The sequence below is a fragment of the Bubalus kerabau genome, chromosome 11 (assembly GCF_029407905.1).
Source record: "Bubalus kerabau isolate K-KA32 ecotype Philippines breed swamp buffalo chromosome 11, PCC_UOA_SB_1v2, whole genome shotgun sequence".
Lineage (NCBI taxonomy): Eukaryota > Metazoa > Chordata > Mammalia > Artiodactyla > Bovidae > Bubalus > Bubalus kerabau.
Window position 1 is genome coordinate 108,113,061 of NC_073634.1, and position 19,294 is coordinate 108,132,354.

Genomic DNA, 19,294 nt, shown 5'->3' on the forward strand with positions numbered 1-19,294 from the left:
CTGCACGGCAAGGGTCACGGTCTACGTGTGTGCCTGGACCTTAGATGGGGTGAGGGGTGGAGGCTCCCAGGGCCAAGTCTTGGGTCCAGGACCCCTGAGGGGCACCTCCGCCCCTTGCTGTCCCAGCAGGCTCCAGTCCTAGGCCGGGCCAGGCCAGAGGGCCGCGTCCACGCTGGTCCCTGCTCCCTCCTTCCCGTCCTGCTGTGCTTTGCCCAGGAGCAGCCCCTGCCACCGCAGGCCCTGTGCAGTGGCCATGTGCTCCCTGCGGGGGACCCTGGGGTGCAGGGGGCGCACGGGAGCCACGGCCAGCTGCCCCTCTGCTTCAGCTCTGCCCACTTCATGGGGACCCCCTTTGGTTCCTGGCAAGGACAGCGACCTCGCCGTCTCTGTGTTTCCTGGACCCCAGAAACAAACGTCCTCAGTTGGATCTCTTAAAAAGACAGGAGTCAACTAGGTGCCGGTTCTGGAGGCCAGAGATCTACAGTGTGAAGTCGGTGGGGCAGCCTCCCCTGGGGGCTCCAGGGAGGGTCCCTCCTGCCCCTCCCAGCCTGGAGAACAGAGGGCATGTCCCGGCCCAGCAGCAGGTGGATAGTCTGGAGGGGCACCACCTCGGGTGCCTGGGGCGGGCAGGGGCCCCCGGGGAAGCGCAGGCCCAGTGATCCCGCTGTGGGCGCCTCACGCCTCTCCCTGGCTCAGTGACCCCGCTGTGGGCGCCTCATGCCTCTCCTGCTCCATCCCCACCACCCTCTCCTCTCCTTTGTCTGCCTCTGACAGGGACTCAAGTCACTGGAGGCAGGGCCCATCTTAGTCCAGCCTGATCTCTTCTCTAGACCCATCACTTAACTACCCCTGTAAAGATGTCGTTTCCCCGGGAGGCCCTTTCCCCAGGTTCCGGGGATGAGGACTTGGGCCCCTGGTCTGGGGTCCCTATCCAGCCCGCTGCTCAGGCCAGCGTGGGGAGGGGCGGCTCTCCTTTCAATGCCCGCAAGGCACGTGCGGGTTATTAAACGCAAGTCTGCGGGCATGGATATTTGCTTGGTTTCAAATCGAGGTCTTTCTTGGGTTGCCGAGTTGTCCACGGGGCCCAGGGGGCAGGGGTAGTCTCTTCCCGACTGGATGGGGTGGGGGGCAGCCCTGTGCACAGCTCCCGGCTTGAGTGGGCAGCTGACCGGCCAGTGAGAACCGTGTGCAGAGTTGGAGGTGCATTTCTGTTTTTTGGTTCTCAGATTCAGGAGGGGCTGGGCCCTGGGTGCGCCAGGGCCACGACTCCTGCCTGGGGCGGGTGGCCGGCAGCCCACAGGCTGGGGCGGTGTGACGGCTGAGCCCAGGCCGGCCGGAGCGCAGTCACGTGCGGCCATCCCAGCCAAGGGGCTTTCGTCTGGAATTGCCCCTCGGGTACGCAGTGATTTTGGCGGGGTGGGGCTGCTGGCCTGGGTCATGCTGGGCACTCAGGATCTGTGTTGAGCCTAGCAGTGGCGGAGGGCATCTCCACCCGGGCCGGCAAGAAGGGGTCCAGAGAGACCCCACGGGGTTTCAGGCAGGCCCTCCCCTGCCAGACGCTGTGGGAGCGGGCCCCTCCTGAGCCTGGCGGAGGCCTGCAGGCTTGTTCCATGGAAACAGTGAGCAGGAGACCTGCGTCCCAGCCCAGTCGGGCTGACGCCACACTGGAGGTCTGCCTGGTGGCATGAGGCAGTTTACACCGACCTGTGGGTCCCCTGGGAGGATGGTACCGAGGCACCCACAGGCCAGGACTCTAGGGCACTGTGGTGACTGTCAACCCTCTGGAGCCCCAGAATTCTGCACATCATCAATAGAGATAATCCCACAAGCTAGTCTCACTGAGCACCCGCCGCCTCCTGCAGAGCCCAGGCTCCCGGTTTGTAGTTAGTGCTCCCTAGAGGCTGTGTCTGAGGCCACGTCTCAGGAACTGGGACGTGCAGGTTGTCCCCGGGAGTCAGCCACACCATTGCACCCTTCCCGCCCGTGTTCAGCAGTGAGCATTTGCAGTTGAAGTGGCAGGGTCTCGGGGGGAGCCTGGGACCCTGGCTGGCATCGTACCGCAGGGCCTCAGTGCTCGAGGTGAGGCTGGATCGCAGCAGAGGCTGGATCACAGCAGAGTCTGCTCAGGTCGTGGGTGCTGGTGCGGAGCATGTGGGGCAGCCCTGGCCTCTAAAGTCGCCCCTGCCTGCCACTCCCCTGGCTGGCCCCCACGAGGAGTGTGTGTTCTGCATGGGAGTCCTTCTGGTGGCTGAGGGTCTGCAGGAAGATCCCGCCTGTCACAGACGATGCCAGGTTACTCTCCTGGCTCACAGAATAAGATTCAGAGAGGTCTTTCTGGCTGGGGACTGTCTTCTGGGATTCTGTGAGAGTGAAGGTGGATTTCTGCACTTGGGTTCACAACATTGGCAGGTGTGGGACGGCACGAGGTGGGCGTGGGGTCCATGTGGAGAGGACACGGTACTCAGGCAGCCCGCTAGCAGCCATGGTGTGAGGTGGATGTGGGGTTTCCACGTGGAGGGGACACGGGACTCAGGCAGCCCGCTAGCAGCCATGGTGTGAGGTGGATGTGGGGTTTCCACGTGGAGGGGACACGGAACTCAGGCAGCCCGCTAGCAGCCATGGTGTGAGGTGTGGGGTGTCCACGTGGAGGGGACGCGGGACTCAGGCAGCCCGCTAGCAGCCATGGTGTGATGTGGCATCACAGTGACACCTTGGAAACGGAGGACGGGATGACGGAAGAGCTGAACTAAGACCTGGAGTCTGAGCCGGAGCTGGTGCCTGGGGTGGAGCGTCTCATCCAGGCAGAGGTGAGGTGCTGGCAGAGTGAGAACCACGCATAGGACTTTCACCATGAATCTTCACCATCCACCTCCTCCACCAGGGCCTGGGCCTGAGGCCGCCACCTCCGAGATGGCTTCCTTGACTTCCCCAGGCAGAGTTATTCACGTAGTCACCTGGGCATCTCCTGAGGAATCAATGAGAGCTTGAGATTTGAGGTCAAAGACACGATTTACTCATCTTTGTGTCCATAGGCTCATTATAGACTTGCTAAAAATCCTAGTTGAAAGGGTGAAAGAATGAATAATCAGAAGACTGCCTTCAAAGGGAGACAGTGTTGAGACTTTGACAGAGACCCAGAACTGATGGTGATGGTGGTGATGTTAACAATGGGAATGGGGGTGATTGTGGTAACAGGCAATGAGGAGAGCAGTGATCGTGACGGTGGTGAGGATGTTGGGGATGAGGATGGTGATGGTGGTGGTGGTGGTGATGATGATGGTGATGGTGGTGGTGGTGGTGATGGTCATGATGATGGTGATGGTGGTGGTGATGGTGGTGATGGTGGTGGTGATGGTGATGGTGGTGATGGTGGTGATGGTGGTCATGGTGATGGTGATGGTGGTCATGGTGATGGTGATGGTGGTGGTGGTGATGGTGATGGTGGTGGTGGTGGTGATGCTGGTGATGGTGGTGATGGTGGTGGTGGTGATGCTGGTGATGGTGGTGATGGTGGTGGTGATGGTGATGGTGGTGATGGTGGTGATGGTGATGGTGGTGGTGGTGGTGGTGATGGTGGTGATGGTGGTGATGGTGGTGGTGATGGTGGTGGTGGTGATGGTGATGGTGGTGGTGGTGATGATGGTGGTGATGATGGTGGTGGTGATGGTGGTGGTGATGGTGATGGTGGTGGTGGTCATGGTGATGGTGGTGATGGTGGTGGTGGTGATGGTGGTGATGGTGATGGTGGTGGTGGTGGTGGTGATGGTGGTGATGGTGGTGATGGTGGTGGTGGTGATGGTGATGGTGGTGATGGTGATGGTGGTGGTGGTGGTGATGGTGGTGATGATGGTGGTGGTGATGGTGGTGGTGATGGTGATGGTGGTGGTGGTCATGGTGATGGTGGTGATGGTGGTGGTGGTGATGGTGGTGATGGTGGTGGTGATGGTGGTGATGGTGGTGGTGGTGGTGGTGGTGGTGATGGTGGTGGTGGTCATGGTGGTGGTGGTCATGGTGATGGTGGTGGTGGTGGTGGTGATGGTGATGGTGGTGGTGATGGTAGTGGTGATGGTGATGGTGGTGGTGGTGATGGTAGTGGTGATGGTGATGGTGGTCATGGTGGTGATGGTGGTGGTGATGATGGTGGTGGTGATGGTGGTGGTGATGGTGATGGTGGTGGTGATGGTGGTGATGGTGGTGATGGTGGTGGTGGTGGTGGTGGTGGTGATGGTGGTGGTGGTCATGGTGGTGGTGTTCATGGTGATGGTGGTGGTGATGGTGGTGATGGTGATGGTGGTGATGGTGATGGTGATGGTGGTGATGGTGGTGATGGTGATGGTGGTGATGGTGATGGTGGTGATGGTGATGGTGGTGATGGTGATGGTGATGGTGGTGATGGTGATGGTGGTGATGGTGATGGTGATGGTGGTGATGGTGGTGATGGTGATGGTGGTGATGGTGGTGATGGTGATGGTGGTGATGGTGATGGTGATGGTGATGGTGGTGATGGTGATGGTGGTGATGGTGATGGTGGTGATGGTGATGGTGATGGTGGTGATGGTGATGGTGGTGATGGTGATGGTGATGGTGGTGATGGTGGTGATGGTGATGGTGGTGATGGTGATGGTGATGGTGATGGTGATGGTGGTGATGGTGATGGTGGTGATGGTGGTGGTGATGGTGGTGGTGGTGATGGTGGTGGTGGTGATGGTGGTGATGATGGTGATGGTGATGGTGGTGATGGTGACGATGGTGGTGATGGTGGTGGTGGTGGTGGTGGTGATGGTGGTGATGGTGATGGTGGTGATGGTGGTGATGGTGACGGTGGTGGTGATGGTGGTGGTGGTGGTGATGGTGTTGGTGATGGTGATGGTGTTGGTGGTGGTGGTGGTGGTGGTGATGATGGTGATGGTGATGGTGATGGTGGTGGTGATGGTGATGATGGTGATGGTCATGGTGATGGTGGTGATGGTGGTGATGGTGATGGTGGTGATGGTGACGATGGTGGTGATGGTGGTGGTGGTGGTGGTGATGGTGGTGGTGGTGGTGATGGTGATGGTGGTGATGGTGGTGGTGGTGATGATGGTGATGGTGATGGTGATGGTGATGGTGGTGGTGATGGTGATGATGGTGATGGTCATGGTGATGGTGGTGATGGTGGTGGTGGTGGTGGTGGTGATGATGGTGATGGTCATGGTGATGGTGGTGATGGTGATGGTGATGGTGGTGATGGTGATGGTGGTGGTGGTGGTGATGGTGTTGGTGATGGTGATGGTGGTGGTGGTGATGGTGGTGATGGTGGTGATGGTGATGGTGGTGATGATGGTGATGTTGTGGTGGTGATGTAGCAGTGGTGTCTGATGGAGGAGGTGACAGTCACGCTTGTCTAGGCCTCATCAGGGGCCAGTCCTGCCGGGCGTCCTGCATGTTCCATCGCTCTCAGTCAGCAGGACACTAATGTGAAGTGGACCTTATTACCCACTTTGAAGATGCACCTGTGGAGATTCAGTGACGTGCTTAAGGGCACCCAGCTGGCGGGGAGGGGGGGGACTCCTGCACCCAGGCCACCTGTGGTCACTGCCTCACCCCTCCGTGCCTGGTGCCCAGGCTCGTGCTTCTTCCTCTGTGGAGCTTGTCATGACACATGTGTCCCTGCCGTGTGGTCAGCCCAGCACCCACAGGCTTGCTGCCCTGAGGGTCCAGGGAAGGGAAGGACAGGCCGGCTTTCCTCGCGTGCCAGCCAGGCTGGGCTGCTCACCTACTGTAGCTGGCGGGGAGAGGACGTGAGCCCCTGCCTTACGGAGTCGGGTGTGCCCGTGAGCCAGCCTGGCCCCTGCCTTGGTTCTGCTGCCCTGCCCCTGGTCTGGAGTTCACAGAGCTGACCCTTCAGTCACTGCAGCCAGTTTCAGGTTCGAGGAGACTGGGTCCTGACCGTTCCCGCCGCCCCTGCCCCAGCCCCTCTGTGGAGACTCAGGTGAGGCACCCAGACCTGCGTCAGCACAGGTGTGAGGAGGCCCAGGGGCGGGGGCACAGGCGAGAACTGGACTGGAGCCAGGGTGGCCATGCGGTGGGGGGAGGGTCACAGGTGTGGACCAGCAAGGGCCCTGGGGGGCAGCAGGAATCCAACCCCATGGAAATATTTCTTCACCACTCACTCACCTGAATGAGTGAGTGGTGAAGAAATTTCAGTCTCTCACTCCAAGGATGCTGCGAATACCATGGAAAGAATTATTGAGAGCCCCTCTGGCTTGGGGCCCTTCCTTTTCCATTGTGTGGCCCAGGATGCAGGGTGTAAAGTGTGACTTGCTGGGGCTAGGAGACCTTGAGCAGGAGGAGGGCACTCGGGAGGCCTTTCTTGTGGGAAGTCTCCCAGGACGTCAAGGGGGTGACTCGCCGAAGCCCCCTGCCTGCCCTGTGTCCCCTGGGCCAGTCCCATGTGTCACACAAAGTAGGCTCCCCTGAGAAGGAACACTCTGCGGGGTGGGCAGGGACCCCATGCACACGTGCGTGCCTGCCGCACCTCTCTCGCTCGGAAGTGGGCTCAGACTGGGCTGCCCTCGCTCGGGCCAGACATGGCCGGAGCTGCCGGCCGGTGCTTCTCCCTTGCTATCGCTCTGTGGGGAGCTCAGCCCTCCTGCAGCCTCGGACAGGAGGCGTCCGTCCATCCTCTCAAGTGATCCCATGTCTCCATTTATGCGTGGGAAGCGCTCCAGCTAAAATCAGCTGCAAGAGCCACAGGAGAAGCCAAGTGCATGGCCGGAGCCCCAGGACCCATCTTCTTTGGCCGAGGAGGGCTCGTGGTGCCCGGCGGTCCCCGGGGAGGGGCACGGCTTTAATTGAAGGAGGGGGTGCAGGATGAGATGGCAGGGAGGGAGGGAGGTAGCTGGGAATGAGCAGGGACATGTGCAGCGGGGCCTCCCCTGTCTCGGCCAAGATGCCTCCCGACGCCAGTGCCCTCGGGGTTGTAGAGCTCTCCAGCGGAAACTCTGCAATTTCCTCAGCTCACAGCAGGGGCGCAGCTTGGATCAAATCTCATTATGGGAAAAGGCAGAACTGATCCCCTCAGCAAAAACGCCCGGCTCAGCCAAGGACGCTCACCTCTGTGTGTGCCGGTGGCCCGGCCTGCCCGCGGCCGGGAGATGGACGGGCAACAGCCACCCTGGGCATTGGGGCTGTGCGGGGCGTGGGATGGCCACGATGGCTGCCGGGCCTCTGCAGAGCTTCACGGACCTGGTGGGGCAGAAACATGGTGCGTGAAAGGAGAAAGCCCTGCACGTCGTCAGCGCGAGGGAGGCTGTGAGGGCCGCGGCTCCCTGCCTCTCTGGGCAGGTGATGTGCCCAGCGCGGGGCGCGGCATTTCCAGCTAGACAGGGAAGCTAAAGGGCGTGGTCTGGCATCGGAGATGTGGACGCTGGCATCACCCATGTCCGTGAGGTGGGCGGGGCGGGCACCTGCCCCGTGGAGGGCTGCCTGGAAGGGGCGGCAGTGCTGTTTACAGGAGCTGGAAACCCAGGTTGGCACAGGCGTGGGACTCGCCACTTGGCCCCAGGGAGGCCAGGCTGCTCTGAGTGGACGCCGCCGGGCAGTGGCTCAGGAGCCCCTACTAGTGCCCTTGGGGGAGTGACCGCCCCCGAGCCTCAGTGGGTGCGCCTGTGACATGGGGCTGGAAGAGAAAGGAGAGCCAGCTCCCTCAGAGGGAGGCCGTTGGACTGGGCTGGGGACGGGAGGGGCAGCGGCTCCCGGTGGGCACTGGGGGGGAATCCACCACCTCTGGACCTGGGCGGCTGGTCCGGACGGGGTGGGGGGGTCCATGCTGCAGCCTGGGCTGGGCTGTTGCTGATAGAGGAGATGGAGTCGCAGCCCCGCGCCCCCGACGGCCCCTGGAGGTCAGCCGCCTGCTCTGGGCTGGGCCGCACTGACCTCATGGGTCCTGAGGTCTGTGGGAACCAGGGGGCCCTGTCAGGGGGTGCAGTGGGGCCCGTGCCCCTGTGGGTCCCAGGGAAAATGCTGCCGTCAGGGGCTCACAGGCCGAAGGGGGAGCAGGTGGGCGGGATTCGGTCAGTAGCTCACTGTGCAGGGCGCTCACCGTTGCTCTGGGCTCTGCAGGATGGCTGCAGGGAGCTGGGGTGGGGGGAAGTGCAGGGAGGGGGTAGTGAGTGTGAGTAAGCGAACCCCACCCCCGTCACTGCAGGGACTTCAGCGGGGCAGAGGTGGCCCAGCGGGGCCCCCTGGTGAGTGCTCGCAGCATCGTGGACGAGGGGGTCAAGGGCCAGACAGTGCCCGAGTCACCAGGCAAGGAGGTCTGCGGCACGACCTTGCTGGTTTGATCCCCCAGCCTCCATTTCCCCATCGGTAATCAGGGCTGTGGTGAGATTCAGGAGAGACATGTCTGGGGTGGGGGGCGCCCAGCCGTGGCCAGGCACAGGGTGGACCCCGTCACGGGGCCAGCGGTCCCCGGATTTGGGGGTCTTGGGCTGATCCACTGCGGAGGCCAGGGGACCTACCCCCACTGACATCAGATTCCATCTGTGAAATGAGACATGTTTACTGCATCGGGGACTTTGACTTTCTCAGAAAACCCCGTAAACTCTTTCTCAACTCACATCTTTGGGGGCAACCCAATGTTGAAACCTGCTTAAGACCCCTGGCCCCTCCGTGGAGAGGCCAAGAGGGGCAGGGGGCGCTGGAGGCCAGTGGAGGGGGCTGTCCTGCTGACACTCTCAAGGCCCCAAGGGGCTGCGGCCCCTGGCATCTCCCACCAGAGCTGCTGTGAAGACCCCAAGGGGCGGATGGTGGACCCCTGCCCTCTGAGGGACACACCCACAGAACAAGCCGGTGTGAAAACCCATCCAAGGACTTGGCGAGGGAAATGATCTTTCAACACGTATGGGCATTTGCAGGGGAAGGTGGGTGCCAGAAATGAAGGGGACTTCATGCTGGGGCGTGGAGGGCCTCGACTGGTCACATGGTCACTGCCGCCACTCGGGGAGGGAGTGGGCAAGGTGGGGACAGGCCCACCCGAGGGCCGGGTCAGCAGGAGCATCCCAGGACCTGGGGTGCGCAGAGGCGTCTCTGTTGGGCTGGGCCTGTGTTTGGGTGTGGACAGCTGAGCGCCTGGCCTCCTCACCCCCTGGTGCGGGGCTGCAAGCCCAGGTGCTGGGCCAGGCGCCTTGGGACACAGAGACGCTCCGGCTACATCCACAGCCCTGGGACCAGGGCTTTCCAGGGAGACAGGAACTGTGACGAGTGGACCGGTTGCTCTGTCAAGGGGTGCACCCCCTGCCTGGGGTCACGGCTGACCCCACAAAGGCCTTGAGCCTCTTTTTCTCCCGTAGCTTCATTTGGAGAGCGTATATTCCTAGGTGACGCTGGTGGTAGAGGACATGCCTTCCAAAGCGGGAAACGTGAGAGAGTCAGGTTCCTTCCCTGAGTGGGGAAGATGCCCTGGAGGAGGGCATGGCAACCCACTCCAGAATTCTTGTCTAGACAGGGAAGCTGGGGGGGGGCTACAGTCCGTAGGGTCACAAAGAGTCAGACACGACTGAAGTGACTTAGCGCACGTGCATTCAGATGTCAAGCTGCCAGTCGCAGGGAGAAAATATTTTCTTTGAATTAGATGAGATTTGAAATAGAAGTCATATAGTTTAATAAAAACATGTGGCTTCGACTCACTGCTCTGTCATATGGTTCTCGTCTGCTGGAGAGTTTAAAGTGAGGGCCGGGAGCCTCTGACACCCAAACGGAGAGGGCGGGGGAGAGGAGGGCGGGCGGGGTGGGCGGCTCTGCTGAGGGAGACGAGGGAGAGTGGGCTTGCAGAGGGCAGGCTCTGGCCCAGGTGCTGGGTGGGTTGTGCTGAGCCGTGGGCGGGTGGGGCCCCTCGCCGGCTCTGCCCCCACGATGCTCCCGCTGTTACGGGCCCGGGGCTGGGACAGCAGCAGGCAGCTCACCCCGCACGCCCGCCCTCTGCAGTGGCAGGAAAGCAGAGCAGGTGTTTGGGTGGGTGGACAGATAGATGGGTGGATGGGTGGGTGGATGGGTGGGTTGATGGGTGGTTGGATGGGTGGGTGGTTGGGTGGGTGGATGGGTGTTTGGGTGGATGGATGGATAGATGAGTGGATGGGTGTTTGGCTGGGTTGGTGGGTGGGTGGGTAGATGGGTGGATGGGTGGCTTGGGTGAGGCAGCTCCCCCACAGGAGGTCTGGCCCTGAGGACCAGCTCTCAGGTGTCAGGCAGTTCTCCTGGGTGCCCAGCGGGCTCCCTCTGTGCTGCCTGCTCAGAACTTCTCTCCTCTCCCAGGGTGACATCCAGCAGCTGCTCCTCGTCTCGGACCACCGGGCGGCTTACGATTACTGCGAGCATTACAGCCCCGACTGCGACACGGCCGTGCCCGACAAACCCCAGTCTCAGGACCCCAACCCAGACGAATACGTGAGTCCCGGTGGGGGCTGTGGCCGGGCCTTGGTAGGGAGGGTGGGGGGACACAGAGGCCACGGGACCCCCATTTCAAGTAAACCCACTGGGTGAGACGACAATCTGTCCTGGGGACAAAGTGGATCCCTGACTCGCTTTACGAAGCGCTCTGTGCTCCAAAGCAACTGAGTCACGGAGGGTTGGTCAAGAGCATTTCACACGAGTTTCTGGGTCAGGAGAGCCAGAGCCGGGCTCGGCACCTGGGCGGGCGCTGAGCGAGCGGGGACGCTGCAGGTGCCCTCGGGGACCGTCTGGAGCTTGCGGGACAGGAGGAGCTCAGCGCTGTCCCAGCACAGCGATGGGTGCTCTGACCCTCGGAACAGCAGGGACTGCGAGGGCCAGCCTGTCCCGAGAGCTCCCGGGTCGCGTCTGATGCTGCCATCTGCCGACCGGGACTGGGTGTCCGGGGCCAGCCCGGACATCCACCCTCCCCCACAGTCCAGCAGCACCCAGCTGACTTGACTGTCGGTTCTTTGCACCATTTTCAAATCCTCTGTCCTCCCTGCTCAGGTTTGACTCCTGTTTCCTTTGAGTAAAATTCGGGCCTGCTGTTTCCTTCTCCACTGGGCGCCCCATCTTTCGCGAGCAGTCAGGAGACGAGGGGGCGCTCCGTGAAGCTCCCGGGTCCTGGCTCAGATGTGTCTTGGATTCAGTCACTAAGCCATGTCTGAATCTTTTCCACTTTCTGGACGAGAGCCTGCCAGGTTTCTCTGACCCTGAGGTTTTCCCAGGCGAGAACACTGGAGCAGGTTGCCGTTTCCTCCTCAGGGGATCCCCACATCCCGAGAAGGAGGTGGACAGTGCTCCCCTCTGGGTCCCTGCAGCCAAGGCCTCCCGGCCACCCCCAGGCTCCCCTCCATGCAGAGGGCAGTTCCCTCTGTGTCGTCCTCCGGGAAGTCCCTCCCGTGTAGTCTGGGCCTTCCGTGGAGGTCAGGGGGCCCCGGGCGGCAGCGGCATTGCCAGCAGAGCTGGGGTCCCGGCCCTCGGGCGCTCAATGTCAGAACATTTGGACCTTTCAGAGGGCATGGAGGCCTGTTTCCTTCCCAGGACTCCCCGAGGGGCTGACTCTGCTCCCCGGGAGCTGGGGCACGTCTGTCAGGCCCACACGGTTGGCGCCTAGGGCAGGGCCCAGCTTGTGGGGTCCACTCTTACTGGCTGAGCCCGCAGGGGAGACACAGGCTGGCGTCGCGGTGGGGCGGGGGCTCCGGCCCTCCTCATGCGACCCTGTTTGCTTCAGTACCCAGACGGAGACAACGAAGGAGACACCTATTACTACGAGTACCCCTACTACGAGGACACGGACGACACGGGCAAAGACCCCGTCTCCACCAAGACGCCCGTGGAGGCTGCTCGAGAGACCACGGAGGTGGCCGAGGTCCGGTCCCTGGGGGCCGTGGTGCAGGGTGGAGGGTGGTCCCGGGGGCCAGGGTGCGGGGTGGAGGGTGTCCCTGGGGGCCATGGGGCAGGGTGGAGGGGGTGGCCGAGGTCTGGCCCCTGGGTCGGGGGAGGGGGATAAGGATAAGAATGGGGGCCGTGTGGTGACGTGTGGAGACCAGGCGTGGTGTGGGTAGGAGCTCAGCAGAAAAATGAGGGACCAGGGACCATATGCGCTTTGTCCATGGGGAGTGTGGGGCAGAGGGCTTCCCACGGTGTGGGGGACGCGGGAGGACGTGGATATGATGGAACACGGCCCCCTCCCCACAGAGAGCCCGGGACACTGGCCTGTGTGGCTCTCAGAGTCTGGAAGCTTCTCTTCCTCTTATTTTTGGCTGCCACATGGCTTGCAGGATCTTAGTTCCCCTGCCAGGGGTTGAACCCAGGCCCTTGGCAGTAAGAGTGTGGAGGCTTAACCACTGGACCGCCAGGGGATGCCCTGTTATCTTACTATTTAAGAAACCGAGAGAGTTCACCCTGTCCGGATGTGTGACCCCAGGTTCAGTCATGCACAGCACGGCCCGGGGCTGGGCTGCCTCCCCAGGCCCGAGGGGCCCCTCGCCCCAGTCCACAGGGTCCAGCTGGCCGATAGGTCTGCCTCCCTCTCCAGCCTCGGAGGAAACCCCAGACCTGGTCCCGCCGCGCTGGCCACCCCCCTGACCCTGTGTGTCTGTGCCCGGCTCTCAGGAGCTGACCCAGCCCCCAACGGAAACCCCTTCGGCGCCCAGCACCACCGAGGGCCCCGGGAAGGAGGAGGACCCTGGCATCGGCGACTACGACTACGTGCCCAGTGAAGACTACTACACGCCCCCGCCTTACGAGGACTTTGGCTATGGCGAAGGCATTGAGAACCCGGATGAGAACCCCGACCAGCCCCCGGACCAGGGCGCCCGGGCCGAGGTTCCCACCAGCACGGTCCTCACCTCCAACGGCTCCAACGTAATTGCTTCCCTGCGGGCGGGCTGGGCCCAGGGGCGGGGGCTGGACCCCTGGGCTCCTCCTCCTCTGCCCCTCACTGTGCAGTCCCGGGGCGGCGGCCCTGTCCCCTCCCCGCCACACCTGGCGCTTGGCAGCCGGGCGTGTTAGATGCTCCCGGGGCCCCACGAGTTTAGAATCACCGACTGGCTGGGTGGATCTCAGTCTTGTCAGCATTTGATCGGCAGAACGGGTAGGACGAACCCCGGCCTCCAGGTCTCGCAGGGTTCAGGTGGCGATGGCTGAGGTCACACATGTTTGCAGCTGTGCTCTTGTCTGTGGCCTGGGAGGGGGACAGGCCCATGAGCTGGGGGTAGGACAGGCAGACGAGACACGACCCGACCTGAAATCTCCGCTGGTGACTGACCTTGGACGGTGATGTCCTCATCTTGAACGAAGCCAGTGGCCTCACTTACAGCCTGGCGCCTGTGAGGCCCCCCCGGGGTCGTGGCCTTGTTTCCAGGTGGAAGAGGGCTTTGGTGTGGCCAGGGCACGTAGCGGATGCTTGGAAATAGCCACTGTGTGATGCTGAGTTCTGGATGGCCAGAGGGCACACACGGGGCTGTGGTGGGCTCAGACCCCTCTGCCAGCAGGCATGGGGTTACGGACATGTTACCCCAAGGCCCTGGGCCTGAGGCGGAGCCCCTGGTGGCTGGGGCTCCCCAAGTGCACTGGACAGTCTGGGGTGGCATGGCTGTCCCTGTGCAGCTCTGGTTTGTCACGGGGTCGTAGGGGTTGGGGGCGAGTTTCCCCTATGAGAAGGAGACAGTGCCTCCCAGGAAGAGAGCCCCCAGGCTCCCCACGTCCTGTGACTGGGGAGGCCACAGCCCTTTGAGCCTCCTGGCCGGGGGCCTGTGTCTCCTACCCATTACCTGGCGTCCTTCTGGTGAAACCCTCTGCCCTCCCCCCAGCCGGCCCCGCCTCCGGAGGAGGGGATAGATGACCTGGAGGGAGAGTTCACGGAAGAAACCATCAAGAACCTGGACGAGAGCTACTATGACCCGTATTACGACCCCACCATCTCCCCATCGGAGATCGGGCCAGGCATGCCTGCCAACCAGGACACCATCTATGAGGGGGTGAGTGGCCGCGGAGGGCACCTCCCTGGGCCTCGGGTGGGGACCCCCTGCCTCGTCAGCCATACGGATCTGGTGTAACCTGAGCCTTTTCCCTCCTCCTCCTCCCCTCTCTCTGCATCTCATGAACCCCAGATGGGAGGGCCTCGGGGCGAGAAAGGTCAAAAAGGAGAACCTGCCATCATTGAACCGGTAAGACACTTTCTTATTCTCTCTCTGGAACTGGCAGGGTCAGGGGTCAGGGGCCGCATCCTGGGGGCTTGTGGCGGGTTAGGTAGGATGGGGACCCTACTCTACTCCCAGGGGACCCCTGAACCTCTGTGCTCCGGGCCACCGTGAGGAGCCACGTGACCTCGCGGATGCCGCGTGCTGCTTTGAAAAATCCCCGGGCAGGAGAAGGGTCTGGATCTCGACTGGGGAGGGGTGTCTGCCAAGGTTCAAATGCGTCAGGACCCTTGGTGCCGCACGCCCAGGATCCAGGCGCATCCATGCCTCCAGTCCCACTTGGGAAGGAGACTCGGCTCTGGGAGGGAGGGAGCCCCCCCCAGGGAGGGCAGAGGGCGTTAGCAGGCTGCGTGGGGACCTGGAGCTGCTGGTCCCTGCCGGGGAGGACCTGTTCTCCCTGCAGCTGGTGAAACAGGTGAGCTTGGTTTTCAGCCCCCTCTAGGGGATTTAATAAAACAGCTCCACGCCCAAACTCGCATTGAATGAAACTGCCCTGTGCTCGGCGACAGGGCCGGGGACAAGTTGAACAAAATGACCGTTGATGATGCCTTAACCTTGGGAATAAGCTCCGCATGCCCCTTGTGGGTTTGTGGGTGTTCGTGGGGTCCCACATCCTCTGCCCTCAGGTAGCCGCAAATGGTTGGGAGCACCAGGGCCCAGCCCGTGGCCTGAGGCCCCGGCCCTGACCCAGGGCGGGCAAGGAGCCACGCGATCAGCCGGAGGAGGATGGCTGCCCTGCAGCCGCATGTGGGGGGCACGGCCTCGGGGGCCGGGAGGCTGCTCTGGGCATGGGAGCGGGGAGGGCCTGGCTGCCAGGGTCCAGTCCTGACACGCCCCCCAAAAGCAGGAGGGTCACCAGCCTGGGGCCCGGGGCTCGGGCTTCCTCTGCTGCCAGCACCCAGGTCCTGGCGGCTGATCCCAGGGCGTGACTCCAGTGCAGGCTGCAGGGCCCCCCTGACCCCAGGGCCCCCGGCATGAGACCTGAGCCGGCCCCCATCCTTCCGTGGGACTGGGAAGGTTCTTTTGGAGCGTCACCCCCTCAGAGGCACCGGGAGCCAGTGGCCAGGGCGTCAGGACGAGGGACTGGGTGACGGTCGTGCTCTGCGCTTGCCCCACCCCCTGGCCTGTCCCAGCTCCCGCGGGGCTGCAGCCACTGGGCACACACAGCCTGTTCTCAGGCTCAGGACACCCCCTTTCCAGTGCTCCCCGAGGATGCAAGGGAGACAGGGCTTGTCTGGGGTGAGGCATGGGGGTGCAGGGGAAGGGGGCAGGGCACCAGGGTAGGGGCCCAAGGCCAGGTCGCCCCTTGCTCAGCGACATGAAGCATCCTGACACCAGGATGTCTGACTCTGGGAGGGCCTGCCTGGCATCTCGGTCCGGACGAGCATCCTGTTTGCCCATCCTCCAGCCTGGGCTGCCCCTGTTCGAGGGCCGTAGCGTCCAGATCTGGATGGAGGCTGGTGAGGGGGGCGCGGGGTGTCCAGGCTCCACTGCAGAGGGCGGGTGGAGATGCAGGCTGAGAACAGAGAAGCAGTCCAACACAGCATGTCTGCAGGACGTCTGGTCCAGCCTTGTCCAGGGGGCCATCTGGATGCACTCTGGCCCCATCATTCCCTCCAGCCCAGCCCCTAACCTGTTCAGAGTACGTCCCTCTGGGGACACCATGTAAACAGTTGGAACATCTCAACCTGGAGCATCGCCGGCTGTCCTCAAGTCTTAGCTTCCCATAAACAGAGGGCCGAGCCCTGGGAGACGGCGGAGGTGGTCTTGACACATCCCGGCCTGTGGAGGTCAGGGGGCTGCTTGCTGTCCCCGACCTGCCCCAGTGACCCCCCTCCAAGGCGTGTGACTTGCTGTCCACGGAGATTCCCTGTCTCCCTTGGAATCAGCTCCTCCCTCTCCATCCATCCATCTCAAGGGTGTTTCCCGCCAGAGCTGATTCCCACTGAGATCCGGTACCCGCTGTCATGGGTCAGCATCGCCAGTGGCTCCTTGAAAGGACAGGACCTCCCCCCAGGGTTGGGGGGACTCAGGTCAATGAGACCTGGTGCTCCAGGCTGCGCTGGGGCCTCAGGGACCCGGCGTCTCCCCATCCAGTAGCCCGAGTCACCTGGTGAAGGCCCATCGCAGGCATGTCCAGCCTCCTCCGTGGTTTAAGGAAGCTTTTCTGGGCCCTGCTGCTTAGCAGATGGACAGCCCGCCCTGAAGAGTTGCGTGGAGCTCGGCTAAGGCTGAGACCCCCTCCCTGGCGGGTGTGGACTGGGGCCTGTGCAGAAAGACCCCCTCTTTGTGCCTCGGGAGCGCTCCTCGGTGGGGTGGTGGCCGCGGGTCCCTCCCCGCTCCTGGGAAAGTGCAGGTGCTCCTCCGCCGGGCCCACCCATCCCGCGGCCCCCAGCCCTCCCCGGGCCGCGACCCTCCTGTGAGGGCCCGCCCGCCGGGCCGGCTCCCTGAGAACAGAGGCGGTGTGTCCGCGGTATGGCAGCCAGGGCTGTCTCCCTCAGTCCCAGCTCAGTTCTGAGCCTGCTCCGCTGCCGTGGTCAGAGGAGCCAGGGAAGCCGAGAGTGAGGAGGCGGCCGGAGGAACTCTGTGCGCGCCTCTGTGCACACAGCTCTGAGCGCACATCTGTGTAAACACAGGGTGTGTCCTCCCGGTGTCCGGGGGCCCGGTGGGGAGGACGAGGGGCTTGGTCTGCAGGGGCCTGGTGTCCAACAGCGAGGCTGAGGGCTGGAGGCTGCGTGGACCTGGGCTTAGCCGGGGGCGGGGCCCAGCACGGCCTGTCTGAGCTGTCGGCCCCAAGGGGCCTCGGCTTGTGACCCCCTTCCTCTTGTCCCCCCTGAACCCCTGGGCTGCCATCTCACCGTCACTGGGCCCTCGGCCTGGGGTCACTGCCCCCTGGGCTGCCATCACCGAGGCCTGCCTGGGCGCTGCCCCCTGGGACAGGAGGCCAGCAGTGGGGCCAGGGGCTGGCCCCCTCTCTGTCTTCTGGCTGGAGGTGCTCAGAGCTTGGTCACTGCGGCCCCTGCCACAGCACCACGGCAGAGGCTGCTGCTTCAGACCTGTGCCCAGGCAGGGGGTGCGGACCCAGAGGCCTGGTCCTCGGTCCTGTGGGCCACCCAGCCTGGAAGCCGTCCTCGGGGCTGGGGTTGGGGGGGCCGGGTCCATGTTTCGGGATGGGGAAGGCCATCCTAGGGGCTCAGACACTCTCCTTGTCTCTTCCAGGGGATGCTCCTGGAGGGGCCGCCTGGCCCTGAAGGCCCCGCGGTGAGTGTCCTGTTTTATTTCCTGTGACTTGTATGGGGGTCCTCGGGGGTGCAGGGAGGCCCCTTAATGCTCCTGGATGGAAATCAGGAGCGGACGCCCTGGGGTGGGCACCCGCCCGGCTCCCCACACCACCCCTGCCCTCTCCTGGCAGGCGGGCACTGCCCTGTGACTGCATCTTTAACTGCCTGATTTCGTGTTTAATTCTAGGGTCTCCCAGGACCTCCAGGAACGATGGGTCCCACAGGCCAAGTGGGTGACCCTGGAGAAAGGGTAAGCACAGCCCCTGGGATCCCGGGCTCTGTGGCCTCACCCGGGCGTCCCCCCCGCGTGGGGCCGACCGTGTCCTCACACGCGCGGGTGACCACAACACACTGACGTCCTTCCCCAAACTGCCCCGACCCGGACACCTCTCACGCCAGCCCTTACCTCGCCGCTCTCTTCTGACGTTTAGGGGTGGACCGTTGCCTGGCCCTGAGCTGGGGACAGCAACACCTGCAAGGAGCTGGGCCGTGAACCCTGGGGGCTCCAGGGGAGGGCGGTGCACGGCGCTGGCCCCGCGGCCGTGCGTTTGTGGGGCTCACACTCGGGTGCCTGGGGCTCCCGGGCCCGCGGTGTCCTGCCCCTCACTCCAGCTTCCCTGTTAGAAATCAAGCGACAGATGCTGGAGAACTTGCTCTGGGTCAAAGGGACCGTCCCCGGCCGCCCTGGGTGGCTGCAGGGGAGACGCAGGCTGAGCCCTGGACGCTGAGATTTCGCTCTGACACCTCGTGGGGGTTTGGGGGTACTGCAGCCCTGTGGCTTCTCGTCCACCTTGACTTTTTCTTTCTTGTTTTTCCTGCTGGTCTAATGAACGCGGATGTGAGTGCTGCCAGACTCAGCGCTAATAACTGGGTGTGGCTGTAGATTAGAGGCCCTGGGAGCGTGTCTGCACCTAAGAAACGCCTGGCACACGGCCCGGGGCAGAGCAAGGACCTCACGGTTTTGGGGAGGACGTAGCTGGGGTCTGCTTCCAAGGGGGTGTCTGGCTGTCGGGCACCATGGCTTTGAGGCGATGCTCCGGGTGGCGTGAGGTGCCGCACGCAGACGGAGCAGAGGGCCGCGTGGCCTGAGAGGGCAGCCGGGTCACACTGGGCACCAGACGGGACTCTTGCCGTGTTGCTTCCCTGAGCCCGTGGCTTGGGGGCCAGAGTAGGGGCCCTGGCTCTGTGGTGGCTTGAGTCGCGCCTGGCCTTCCCATGCGTCCATGCAGCTTCCTGCTGGGCTACAGCTGAGTGAGACAGGCAAGTGAGGGGCCCATCCTCCCCGCCCAGGACCCGGGATTGCCATCTCTGACCCAGCTCGCTCCACAGGTCTGTGTGAGATGGGGTGACAGCCGTGTCCCCTCACAGAGCATCCTCGGATGGACTCAAGGGTGGGCTAGGTTCAGACGTCAGCGAGAGCAGACGTCTCTCTTGGACGTGGGATGGGATGCCGTCCACCGGGGCCACGGATAGCACAGACCACGTCTCCCGTCAGCCTCAGCGTTGCTTCGAGTGCCCGCCTGTCCACCTGGCACATTCCCCAAGTGTCTACGGCGCTGGGCCCTGGTCTGGCGCTGAGGATCTAAATGCTCCTGAAACACCTGGGGAGCGGAGGCCCCTGACCGTGGAAGCTGGGCCTTTTAGAGCTGAGCTCTCTGGAGTTCGAGGCAGGGTCCAGGAGACGGGGACCAGGGTGGTGTAGGCAGAACGATCAGCTGCTCTACAGCTTGCTGTTCTTGGAGTTGGAAGGGAAGCCAGCAGCGCCCTGGCCCTCCCGGGCCCCTTCCCAGGGCTGATTCCAGGAGCTGAGCACTGCCCACCCTCGGGGCCAGTTCT

General features: G+C 63.1%; 1 protein-coding gene across 3 annotated transcripts in view; it reads left to right on the plus strand.

Annotated features, from left to right (window-relative positions):
* COL5A1 (collagen type V alpha 1 chain) overlaps positions 1 to 19,294 on the plus strand; it is a 147,794-nt gene that overhangs the window by 48,974 nt on the left and 79,526 nt on the right. For 2 of the 3 annotated variants that reach the window (XM_055541604.1, XM_055541605.1), the window contains exons 5-11: positions 10,294 to 10,425; positions 11,705 to 11,842; positions 12,589 to 12,840; positions 13,788 to 13,955; positions 14,088 to 14,144; positions 17,397 to 17,438; positions 17,646 to 17,708. In XM_055541604.1, the coding sequence (XP_055397579.1) occupies positions 10,294 to 10,425; positions 11,705 to 11,842; positions 12,589 to 12,840; positions 13,788 to 13,955; positions 14,088 to 14,144; positions 17,397 to 17,438; positions 17,646 to 17,708 (852 nt within the window). The remainder of the gene's footprint in view (positions 1 to 10,293; positions 10,426 to 11,704; positions 11,843 to 12,588; positions 12,841 to 13,787; positions 13,956 to 14,087; positions 14,145 to 17,396; positions 17,439 to 17,645; positions 17,709 to 19,294) is intronic. The other variant, XM_055541606.1, reaches the window with a different exon arrangement.